The sequence below is a fragment of the Gouania willdenowi genome, chromosome 19 (assembly GCF_900634775.1).
Source record: "Gouania willdenowi chromosome 19, fGouWil2.1, whole genome shotgun sequence".
Classification (NCBI taxonomy): Eukaryota; Metazoa; Chordata; class Actinopteri; order Blenniiformes; family Gobiesocidae; genus Gouania; species Gouania willdenowi.
Genome location: NC_041062.1, coordinates 8,759,782 through 8,772,764, shown reverse-complemented (window position 1 = coordinate 8,772,764; position 12,983 = coordinate 8,759,782). Strand labels below are relative to the sequence as shown.

The 12,983-nt window shown below is 40.6% G+C and overlaps 1 protein-coding gene across 1 annotated transcript; it reads left to right on the top strand.

The window, feature by feature from the left end:
• Positions 1 to 255: 255 nt before the first annotated feature.
• map3k14b (mitogen-activated protein kinase kinase kinase 14b) lies at positions 256 to 12,570 on the top strand. Its single transcript, XM_028476314.1, has 15 exons — positions 256 to 616; positions 1,326 to 1,608; positions 3,348 to 3,426; positions 3,586 to 4,126; positions 4,995 to 5,129; positions 5,208 to 5,337; positions 6,443 to 6,571; positions 7,230 to 7,334; positions 8,353 to 8,516; positions 8,590 to 8,740; positions 9,393 to 9,947; positions 10,519 to 10,610; positions 10,716 to 10,836; positions 10,939 to 11,039; positions 11,727 to 12,570. The coding sequence occupies exons 2-15, from the start codon at positions 1,344 to 1,346 to the stop codon at positions 11,889 to 11,891; spliced, it is 2,733 nt and encodes a 910-aa protein (XP_028332115.1). The 5' UTR covers positions 256 to 616; positions 1,326 to 1,343; the 3' UTR covers positions 11,892 to 12,570.
• Positions 12,571 to 12,983: the final 413 nt, after the last annotated feature.

Here is a 12,983-nt window from a genome sequence, read left to right as displayed (position 1 = left end):
AGATAAATTAAGTTATGCTAAAATAAGTTAAGTTATGCTAGTATAAGTTCAGGTAAGTGAAAGTTATGCTAGTATGAGTTTAGATAAGTGAGGTTATGCTAATATAAGTTAGCATAGGTTCAGATGTTACTTGTTGGCATCAGATGATCCAGTGTTTGCTGTGCTGCGTCAGTCCAACAAACCTGGTCCTAGTGTCACTGAGGGCACGGAGAGAGAGAGAGAGAGAGAGAGAGAGGTGTGAGGAACAGGCTCCACCAATCAGAAGCTCTGTGGGGGCGAGAAAGAAGGTACTGACTCTAATCCTGTCATAACATGAGGAACAGAGTGAGAACCAGGAGCAGAGTCCTCAGTCCTCCCAGCTGATCCCTGACCTCCTGAAGTGGACTTCATCTGAGATCTAGATCTGACGTGGCTCCCAGAGTCTCCTCCAGGCGTCCAGTGGTGAGACTCCTCCAGATGACCAGTGGTGAGACTTCTCCAGACATCCAGTTGTGAGACTTCTCCAAACGTCCAGTGATGAGACTTCTCCAGACGTCCAGTGGCGAGACTCCTCCAAACGTCCAGTGGTGAGACTTTCCCAAACATCCAGCGGTGAGACGCCTCCAGACGTCCAGTGGTGAGTCTCCTCCAGACATGGTGAGACTTCTCCATATCAGTGTTGTTTGCTGCTTTTCCAGGATTTTCTTCTCTTTTTTCCTTCACAATTTCAAAGTTTCCATTTCCTTCGTCCAACACAGACACTCCTGAGTGTCCGTCCCTGGACTTTCTCCTCTACAGACTTTTCTCATCTCCTCTCTCTGTGTCAACATGTCCAGAAACATTCTGACAGCTGGTTGGCTCAGTGGAAGGCATGCGGCCGGTGCTCAGGGTGTCCACCCTCGCCGTGGTATTTATAGCTCCCACTGGGGTGGTATGATGGGGCTTCGTTCGCGCCTTCGCCTGCAAACGCCTCCTCCGATTACCAAATGTTGACCCCACTCAGACAGCGTTGCTACATGCTAAGCTAACCCAAACATGATGTGGGAGTGGTCGCTACGTGTTAAGCTAACCTAACATGTTTCTCTTATAGCAGTGGTTCTCCAAATGTTTTGGCTCAAGTACCTCCTTTCTCTTGTTTCTGAATCCAAGTACCTCCTTTCTCTTGTTTCTGAATCCGTTCCATCCCAGTCTCAGAGGAAGACTACACAAAACAAGAAGAAAAATACACAAGACAAGAGCAACAAAAACATGCTAAATGACATCATAATGGTTCCAAAACACAGAAAACAACCCAAAAAATAAAAAAATTGTTCAGTGCTAATTAAAGTCATCTTCTTCTCTTTCAGCCACAGTTCTGAACAAACATGGCCATTCCCAGGATGTTCAACTCTAACACGCCCTTCATCATCGTCACCGGCGAGTCCGAGCTCTCCGTCTTGGGGAAAGACGATGACGGCGTGGGCGTGGCAGGGCGTGATGAAGAAGAGAAGGAGGAGGAGAGGAACGACTCTGTGGTCCAGGCCATGGCCCCCCACCTGAGCCGAGCCATGCAGCATGGCACGGCCAAACGCGTGTGCGACACCACGTGTGAGGAGGAGCTGTTCATCTCCATCGTGGCTCAGGCTGAAAGTAAGACCACCACGTCTCGCACTTCCTGTTGCACTTAACCACATGGAGCAGAAATAACAAGAAACATCACTAATATCCAGGGTTTGGCTCAATTACATTTTTCAATGACATCTAAAAAATAATTACAGTGACCGGCATTTTTTTTTTGACAGAACTAACGGCATTCGGCTTACTACGCACGTGGACGTAAATGCCGGAACTATAGTCAGGATTGTCTGAGGTCTGGGTCCGGTGTCACATACTGAGTTTACCTCCGTACTGAGATTATCACCCTAACCCTAACCCTAACATAATCCAATAAACAAAAAAACACGAGTCCGTTCACTTGAAAACAAAAATGAATAATTTATTTTTAGCAAGAATTCATTTTTCGGTAGTGTGCATGTGCACGCATATACAATCTCAGTACGATAAGCTCTCAGTACATGACCAGGGACCAACAGCAACAGCCTAAAATGTAATCTTCCTCTTGTGTTAGCTTTCTGTTAGCATCTCTAATGATAACGGGTCATTTTGACCCATGTCTTAAATCATCTGTAAAGTACACAAAAACATAATATCTATCATTTAATTTGTTTTTCATCTCTTGGTTTCTTTGTTAAGCTTCCTCATCAATAAAAATATTGGTATTAATATCTTTAATGTGGTCGCCTGAGCCTTTTTTCTGTCAGTATACCCCTCGATTTCAATTTATATATACCGTATATATATATATATATATATAAAATAAAATGATACTCAAGAGAACTAAACACAGTCAGAAAAGTTGATATGAAATACATTTTAATAATTGTTAAATACATATGTGTAAGCCATAGAACTGTAACATGGTTCCCCAGTTTTGTCTTTTTTTTTTTTTTTTTTTTTTTAAAGGAATTTTTGGGCTCTAGTGGCCTTTATATGACAGTTGCTTGACAGGAAAGGGATCAGAGAGAGCAGGGAATGACACGCAGCAAAGGGTCCCAAGCCGGGAATCGAACCTGGGACCGGCTGCAGGTGAGGAACTACAGCCTCCATTTATGGGGCGGGCGCTCAACCCACTGAGCTAAACACCACCCCCCCAGTTTTGTCTTTTAATTAAATTGTAGTTTTTATAGAATTTCCATGCCAATTACAAAGTCAACTAGAATATTTGCATTTCCTAAAGAAAATGCAAAAGAGGATGCAGGTGCTTGCCTGTGTGGCACTGCATTAGCTTAGCATTAGCTAGCATTAGCAATAGCTAGCATTAGCATAAATATCATTAGTATATATTAGCATTAACATATGTTAACTTAGCATTTGTATAATCTAGCATTAGCATTAGCTAGCATTAGCATAAATTAGCATTAACTAGCATTATCATTAGGTAGCATTTTCATTAGCCTAGCATTAGCATTATAATAGCATTAGCATATATTAAGATCAGCTAGCATTAGCATAAGTTTGCATTAGCATTATCATTACTATTGGCTAGCATTAGCATAAACTAGCATTAACCTAATGCTAGCATCAGCCTAATGTTAGCATTAGCCTAGCATTAGCATGCATCCTCACTAATTCTCTGAATTCAATTACAATTCAATTATGATTACAACAGCAACAGACATTTTCAATTTCAGTTACATTTATAATTGTGCCGTAATTGTAATTAATTACCAATTACGCAATTACAATTATAATTGACCCCAACTCTGCTATCATTGATAATATCGGGCATCTCTTGATGTGAAGATGTCTTTTTTATTTCTCCGTCCCAGGTGAGGAGTTCCAGGAGTTCACTCCTTCTCACACTCACAGAAACTTTGCTCCATCGCAGCTGACGACTGGCACTGTGAGGTCTGTAGTTCAATCCCAGGTTTTAATTGTATCTGGGAGTGGAAAAAAATTACCGCTGTGCTTTTATTTTGAAGGGGCTCTATGGGGTTCATTCTCACACTATGCAGAAGTTGATGCTAAAATGGATCCTACACCTTGTTTTTCTTCTTCTTCTCCTAGATCTCTCCGTGATGACATTCCCGTCCTGAGTGACTCTGAGGAAGATGAGAAGCTGCTGGTGCAGAGGAAGCAGCAGAGGAAGCAGAGCAGGAAGTCCGTCCACTCCGTCCCACAGGAAGTAGAGCATCATCGGCCCGTGATCCGAGGCCTGTGGGTGCAGGAGGTGGACTGGTTGGGGTCTGAGGATGGGATCATCCCCCCCCCGCCTCAGTTCACAGACCGTCCACAGAGCGTCAGCGGGTCGGAGGAATCTGACGACTCCTCGGTCTCTGTCCCCCTCGCGACCTTTGACCTGATGCACGTGTCAGGGTTCACCTCCTCCCTGGAGGACTGGGATTCAGAGTCTACAGAGGGGACATCGGACTCCAAACCTGAGTTTGGATTGAACCACGAGGACGATGGCGTTCCTGATGAGCTGAGAGGGAAAGTCACTCAGATCCCAAAGATCTTTGTTCCTCCTGATTTCAGAGATCTGATCAGAACAATTCTCAATGGCTGGAAAACCTCAAAACCTGCCAACGAAGGTCTCATATTTCATCATGTAAGAGTGTGTGTTTTCATCCAAACTAAAATACACAAAATTACTCCAAAACGACTACAAAATATCAAAAACATACAAAATTACAACAGAAATACACAAAAATGACAACAAAAAAAAAAAAAAAACACCCAATAGAGAAAGAAAAACATTAGAAAAACCATTTGGAAACGTGACTCTGCTGTCATTTCTGGACGTTTATATCTTACGCTGAGTTTGTGAGGGGCAGGTGGAGCATTGCCCTCCTTATTTGTCAAAAGTTTTCATGACAGTTTTCCCAAATACATTTAAAAAAAACAATTCCTAATATAATGTACATAATATACAAATATTTTAAGTGTCATAAAACACAGACACTGTACAAAATATGCTGTATCTGAATTAATTTGTTGTGCTTTTATAAATACAAGTTATTCTTTAGCGTTCGAGTCATTGTCTTCCATTTAAGGCTACAAATGTTATTGAGATTTTTTATTTTTATATATAAAATAGTTTTATGTAAGTTTTCAGTGAAATTTTCCCAAACTTTTGAGACTTTAGGTTGGTTCTTCTTCTGTTGCGCAATTCTTCTTCACAATGTAAATGTTGAAGCAACACTGCACCCAGCAGTTCATGTATGGTACTGCAGCAAAAATGAAGCAGAACGATTTTATCATGAATTTACAACATTAATAAACATTAATTTCTGTCGTCAACATGATTAATTATGTTTTTTTTACTTTTGCCCCCCCTGGAACGGATCTAAAATTCCACCTGTGATTTTTACTCTGTTGAAGTTTGTCATTCAATCATCCCATGAATTCACATGATCAAATGACAGACTGTGGATTTAAACACGTAAACATGTCATATGTTTCTTTGTCTCTTTCAGAAGCTTCAGCCTCGAGGCTGTGAGTACAGGGAGGGAGAGGAGTACAATATCCTTCATCACATCCAGAACGGCTCGTACGGCGATGTGTTCAGTGTCCGGGACACGAGCACGGGCTTTAAATGTGCTGCAAAGAGAGTGAGTCAACAACAACAACAACAAACAATGAACCAATGACGACCTGTGGAGAGTTGACTGTGATTTTGTGCTTCCCAGATTGCGCTGAATGCATTCAGTAGTGAGGAGGTGAGCACGTGGAGTGCTCTGAACTCTCCTCGGGTCGTGGAGCTCTTTGGAGTGGTGAGAGAGGGCGTCAACGTGGTTCTGTTCATGGATCTGAAGCCAGGTAAACTCCACACACTGTAGCGTGAGATCAAACACAAGGCTGTGCTACAAAGCTAGATAATTATATCCTGGATTTATTTTCGTTAGCATGCTTAATCTAAACAAACATTCTACGTCAGACGGAAGCTGCACTACGAATCTCGATTACAACTCGATAAGTTAAGCGAGTTGATTTCAGCCTGGCTACGTGCGCGCTCTTGTGACAGAGGTGGAGATTACAGCGTCAGACCAATCACAATCACAGAGAAACTGTGTAAAGCAACTCACGTCACAATTGAGGAATAATTCTTTTAAAAATATGAAGAATTAAAATCAATAATTCAGACCAAAATCAACTCTGTCACTGCAGAAAAAGCAGCAAGGAATGAATGCAGAAATTGACGAGTGTTAATGCTTAAATTAGTGAAATTGTAAACGGAGAATAAACACACACCTTGTCAGTGTCTGATCATCCTACATCATAAGGTGGACAATATTTGTGTTTTATATTATCTTACAGGACTGAGGCTCTCTGCATCACCACAGAATACATGAATGAATGAATGAATTTATCGGTCTGAAAGCGTCGGACGCACGCCGGTTTTATCAGCTGACTAATGTAGGTCAGTTCATCAGATAAAATATATCTGTTTCTTTTAGGATGTCATAGGTAAATGAAAGGATAAATATTCTCTCTCCTGTCAGCGTCGCATCAGATCCACACAGAGGCGTGTTCACAATGATCCTCCTTTTATTGGACAGGTTGTTTTCTAAGAGAACTTCTTGGTCAGGAGGCGGGGCTTTAGTACACACTCAGATCTTAGCCAGTACAAAACCTGGTCCCGACCAGGTTAGCCGTTCAGCCTAGGGTTATGTATGTTATATCCACTTCAACCTGGTTATAAAGTGGATAAGATCTGAGCGAGTACTGAAGTCCCGCCTCCTGTCTGAAATCACCTCACCCAAGTTAGCGAGTTCATATATTGCTTCGTAGAACAGGGGCGCTCTGACGGAGAATGTTTGCTTAGGTGAAGCTAACTGAGATAAATCCAGGATATACTGATCCAGCTTTGTAGTACAGGCCCACAGAGATGATCAATAATCAGCTTTGCTCCACCTATAATCAGCATGTCTAGGACAGCTGCTGAGGGACATGAGCAGCCTGCCTGAAGACCTAGCGCTGCATTACCTCCACCAAACACTGGGGGCGTTAGAGCACCTGCACGACAGGAGGGTGATACACCTGGACGTCAAAGGTGGGTAGGACACCAGCTGCATGTCACTAACAATTCAGCTTCGCTTTGCGCGATAATTAACAGTCCGATACCAAACCTGATAAAAAAGCCCCGCCCCATTTCCCATTTGACCCTGTGCCGCTACACAACATTTTGATTATGAAGCGACCGCTATACATGCTTCATCTTTCAGTTAAACTGTTAGGAACAGATCTATTCTTTACACATCTGTAACAAAGAAGGACAGGAACAGATCTATTCTTCATATGTCTGTAACAAAAGACAGGAATATATCTATTTTTCATATGTCTGTAAAAAAGGACAGGAACAAATCTATTCTCTATATGTCTGTTACAAAAGACAGGGACAGATCTATTCTTTATACATCTGTGACAAAGGACAGGAACAGATCTATTCTTGTACATCTGTGAAAAAAGGACAGGAACAGATCTATTCCTATACACCTGTAACAAAGGAATACAGAAACAGATCTATGTTTTATGACTGTGACAAAGGACAGGAACAGATCTATTCTTCATACGTCTGTGACAAAGTAGCTAATACACTTTTTGTGCATATGTCTGACATTGATTATCTTCATGTTTTTATGTGAAAATATTAGTACCTTAAAGAACCAATGATGTGTTTCAGTGAAACTCTGAATTCGTTTTTCTTCCAGTGGACAACGTGCTGCTGTCTGCTGACCTCAGAGACTCCTTCCTCTGTGACTTCGGCCTCTCTCAGACTCTGCAGGAAAGTGGGCGGAGCAACAAGACCTTCATACGTAAGTCATCAACAGCACTGGTTAGGACAGACAAGGGCAACTGGTGGTATGGGGGCCACATGGACCCCTCGGTCTAAATCTGTGCGGCCCCAAAAATGATTAGAAGAATTACACAGAATACACAGTATGACTCTAGACCTATGAAATATTAACAAAAATAACACAAAATGATTATTTTTTTTTAAAAAAAGACAAGGACAATACATGAAATGAGGCAGAGACAGAGAACTACACAAAACAAGTAAAAAAAAAACCCAAGAAAAATACACAAAATAATAAAATATGCACAATATGACTTTAGACTTTAAAAAAATGAACAAAAATGATTTCCAAATAAAATGTATTATTATTATTATTATTATTATTATTATTATTATTAATAATAAAATACAGGACAAGGAAAATACACCATACGGTTCTAAAAAAAAAACTATATACCAACTGAAATACACAAAATGACAGAAAATTAGAACAGGGGTTCTCAACTGGTCTCACCCAGGGACCCACATTTTGCCACGGTCATTAAATCGCGACCTACTTTTTTTTAGAATTCAACCAACAAAATATAGTTTTTCAAAAACACACATATATAATCTTTTTCAAAACATAAATCTATATATTTTCCTGTGCAACATGCATTTCACAGCATGCCTGTCAAAAGAAAAGTTCCTTTCAAAATTAAAGACAAGACTAACACGAGAGACATTAATTATTTATTTATTATTGACCAGCTGTGCGCGACCCACCCAGTACTGTTCCACGACCCACTTTTGGGTCCCAACCCACCAGTTGAGAATCGCTGAATTGGACAAAATGGCAACAAAAATACACAAAACCCCATTGTTTACATTGGACATTATTCTCTTCTGTGGCCCTTGTAGTAGAAAGTTTTCACATTTTTGTGGCCCTTACTTGATGAGTGTATAAGTGGAGGGTTGCTTGTTGTGTTAATAATAATAATAATAATAATAATAATAATAATAATAATAATAATAATAATAATAATGTGTTGCTGCAGGTGGGGCCCTCCCCGGCACAGAGAGCCACATGTCCCCTGAGGTGGCTGCAGGGGCCGCTCTGAGTGCTAAGGTTGATGTGTGGAGCAGCTGCTGCATGCTACTGCACATGCTCAATGGACGTCAGCCCTGGACGCGCTACTACTCCCACCCACTGTGTCTCACGGTCAGTCACTCTCTGCTCTCTGCTCAGTGGGAATAGAAGGTCAAAGGTCACATCTCCTCTCTTCTCACCTCAGATCGTCAATGAGCCTCCCCCGCTGTGGGAGGTTCCGTCCACATGCAACCATTTCACTGCCAACGTGTTCAGAGCTGGACTAAAGAAGGATCCACAGAGACGAGCCTCAGCCGCACAGCTGAGGAGGAAAACTGTGAAAGCCTGTAGAGCAGGTACACACACACACACGCACACACGCACACACGCACACACACACACACACACACACACACATTGTGTGTGTGTTTTTTTTAAGAAAAATGGTAAAAAGGGAAATCCTCAAAAAATTACATTTTTACAGTAGAAATTAATTTTGGAATTTTGGAAATCGTTGTTTCCCAAAAAATGTCCAAAAGAAAAAGACTTTGATACAATTTTAGACATTTAAGAAACTACATTTAAAAATGTTTTGAGGTCAAAAAGTGTAAAATAGTCTTTTCAAAATTACAAATTCTAATAAAACATTATTTATTTATCATTTAAAAAAAGAAAACAACAACAAAACAAAACACAAAAAAAAAAGATTTTGAGAAAACAAAAAAATAAAGGATGAAGATTACAATAAGAACAGAAAGAGGTCAATTAAAGGTACATATCTGTAATTTAGGCCTTTATTATAGAGAAATGAGTGGAGTGATTAACATTTACTCATCATGGTGGGCTAACATTAGATAAGTTATTGTAATGTTATGATATTTAGGCTTTGATAATCTGTTCTATTCTATTAAAGTTAAACTGACAGTGGGCTCAGACCAGAACCCTGAGGTGTCACGAAACTGGGACTTAGTTTGGATGCAACAGATCAATCAAACCTCTCCTCCACAGTTGGTGGTCTGAGTCTTCAGTCCATTAAGTCTGCCTGCGAGAACCTGCGACGCACGCAGAGCCTTTCACGGGAAAACCCAAAGTCCTCGTCCCGTGAGGTGGGAACCAGAGCCGGTCCTGCTGCTCTGGGTCCCACCATGTGCTGGGTGAGTCCCTGGAGAACCAGGGCCAAAGACGAGGACCGCGTGGACTCAGACCAAGACCAGGACCAGGACCACCTCACCTCAGAGTGGGACCAGAACTATGAGCCCACGTCCCTGAGAGAGGAAAATGCCTGTGAGGAGGAGGATGAGGAGGACTGGGAGAGCGGCTCAGATTCAGAGGTGGACATTTACATGGGAGAGGAGGAGCTGACCCAGGAGAACCAAGTCAGAGCCGAGCAGGACTACGAGGGCGACTGGGAGGAGGAAGAGGAGGAGGAGGAGGAAGAGTGGGAGTCTTCACAGTCCACAGACTACCTCCGAGCACTCAGAGGAGTTTTTCCTTTGCTGCAAAAAACCCAAACAGACAAAAATTCATGGGGGTCCAAAGCTGAGCTGGAGTTTATCAGAGATGGTGGGTCTAACAACACATTTTAACACAGAACACTGTTTAACACAGAACACTGTTTAACACAGAACTCCGTTTAATATAGTTTTTGTATTTTTGTTGTTATTTTGTGTGTTTTCTACGTCAAGTTTATTTTTCTTGTCCATGTGTAAAACATGTTTGTAAATGAAATTTTTCTCAACTTTTGTGTATTTTCGTTTGTTATTTTGTGTATTTTTGTGGTCACTTTGTGTATTTTTGTGGTCACTTTGTGTATTTTTGTGGTCACTTTGTATATTTTGCTTGAATTTCTGCCCTTTTATCATCCTTTTGTACATTTTTCTTTAATTATGTGTGCATTTTACAAACTTTGTATCATTGGTGTGGTTTTGTGTATTTTCCTGTCATTTTGTGTGCTTTAGGAGACTAGTCATTTTGTACGTTTTCTTTGGGGGCCAAAGTTGGTCATTTCTGGTTTAATGTGATCGCAGCCCAACACATTTGTTTCTACCTTGAGAACAAGACCAAAGTAGAACGTTTGTTCTCGAAGTTCTAGAGCCCATCATGGAGCATAAATAAACTAATTGTGTCCTCTCAGACGTCCCCGTGGGGTCTACGTTCCAGACTTTGTCTCCTGAGCCCAGAGACGAGCCTCCGTCCTGCTTCAGCTGCTCAGACACGTCGGAGAGGGTGAGACACACCTGTGGGTTTGACCTTTGAACTCCTGACTCCACCCACACGCCCATATGTGTGTGTGTGTGTGTGTGTGTGTGTGTGTGTGCTCGTGATTTTCAGGACTCTGACCACTCATCTGACGACCTGAGCTCGGGCGTCTTTTCCTCCAGTAACAGTCACATAGATGGAAATTTGGAGTGGCTGGAGTCGACCAATCAGCCGCCCTCGCGGTGCCTGGAGGGTGAGATTATATTAGTTTAGATTAGATTAGATTAGATTATGAAGGTGTAGCGGAGGAGCGGTGTTGTTGTTTTACTCGTTTTAAACTCTTTTACTTGAGCAGGAGTCGACTTGTGGATTGAAAAACCTCAGGGCGAGTGCCTGAGGATTCGAGAACGACGGCTAGTCAAAGTTGGCCACGTCGCCATCGGCATTAGTGATCAGGTATTGATTAGCATCAGAAATGAGCATCAATCATCACAGTGGGGGTCAAATGAATGTATTTTTTGTTTCCCTTTTGTGCATTTCTTTGGGTAATTTTGTGTGTATTTTTGCTGACCTTTTGTGCATTTAGTTTTGTAATTCAGTGTGTATTTTGTTGTCCTTTTTTGTATTTCTTTACATTACATTTTTTTGTAATTTTGTGTTTTTTGTTGTCCTTTTTTGCATTTATTTTAGTAATTTTCTGTGTATATTTGTTGTCCTTTTGCGCATTTTCTTTGTAATTTTCTGTGTATTTTTGTTGTCCCTTTGTGCATTTATTTTAGTAATTTTGTATGTTTGTTGTCCTTTACGACAATTTTTTTTTGTAGTTTTGTGTTTTTTTTGTTGTCCTTTTGTGCCATTTATTGTAACTTTGTATGTTTTTTGAGTAATTTGGTGTATTTTTCTGTCATTCATTTTATGTACTCTGGGGGCCGCACAAAATTAAACTGAGGGCCACATGTGGCACACTGGCCTCCAGTTGCCTATGACTGATTTATAAGTTTCCATCCTTTCACTGGTCTGAACCACTTTAGATCAAATTGAGTTTAATCTGGTTCTCAGCTGAAATAAGTTTGAGACACCTGTCCTGAATGGATATAGATTTGTTTTTAATCTAGATTCTCATGCTGGGCGTCTTCTTCTCAGGTTTCAGGGAAATCTTTCACCCTTGAGACTCTGGACAGAAAGACGTTATCCTTTGAAGAGGAGATAAAACAGTCTGGTTTGTGGCTCCGCTGCGTCCCTGCCCCAGACCAATGTCAGCGTTGGAGGTGGAGGGTCCGAGACGGAAAGCTAGAACTCAGGGAATGACGCGCCAAGGAATCTGAGAATAACCATCAGACATGGACAAAAGTCACCAAAGTACATATTTTACAACAACTGAAGCTAAAGAACTGTTACTCCAAAGGTTTATGGACTGCAGTGATTGTAAGGAGGTAGATTTATGTCTTTATTATTCAATCAAAAAAACAATAAAAAAAAAACACTTCAATCAAAAAAAAATCCTTTTCAATCAAAAATAAATATTTTCAATCCAAGAAAAAAGGTGTTCAAATGCAAAAAAAAAAATAATGAATTTCAATAGCTTCTACAAAAACACAGGAGAAACCACAGATAATGTGTATTGGGTTCTTATTTTTGTTCCAGGGCTGTGGGATAAGCTCGTACTGGGCTTAACCTTAGACACATTGATCCCAAATACCAGTTTTAGGTAGAACCACTCACTCCTTCTCTCTGTTCATGTGATGTAACACTGCCCATGTTCCTACCCTGACTCCCTCTTCCCTGTTCCCTTCCACCTCACCTAGGTGTAACACTGCCCTCTCATTTTATATCCTCCCTTTAATAAAGTTGTTCTTACCCTTCGTGGTGATGGTCACATCTATGCGATAAAATAAATTAATTTATTTAATTGCAATACTAAAAAAATTACAATTTTACGGTTTCTATATAATTAGTTTTTATTTTTAGTCTTTTTTTATTTTTTGCAAAAATACCATAATGTTTCTTTTTTTTTATTTTTATTTTTTACTTTGTCTGCACATGCTGTCGAATTTCAACACTACAAGAAGTTAAAACTTTTTATCTTAAGACAGCAATGCATGTTTTGTTATTGATTCATTGTGACCATCTACAGAAAGGGTAAGAAACACTTTATTAAAGGGAGGATATAAAAAGGGAGGGCAGTGTTACCTAGGTGAGGGGGAGTGAGTAGATCTTGCTGGGTTTGTTATTTATTTCTATGGACTTTAAATTTTGGTAACCACACTGAGATGAAATTGTTGAAATTTGCACTATATAAATAAAGTTGAATTTAATTGAAGGGAACAGGGAAGAGGGAGTCAGGGTAGGTAAATGGGCAGTGGGACTCCCGTTATTTCAAAATATCTTTTTTATAATATC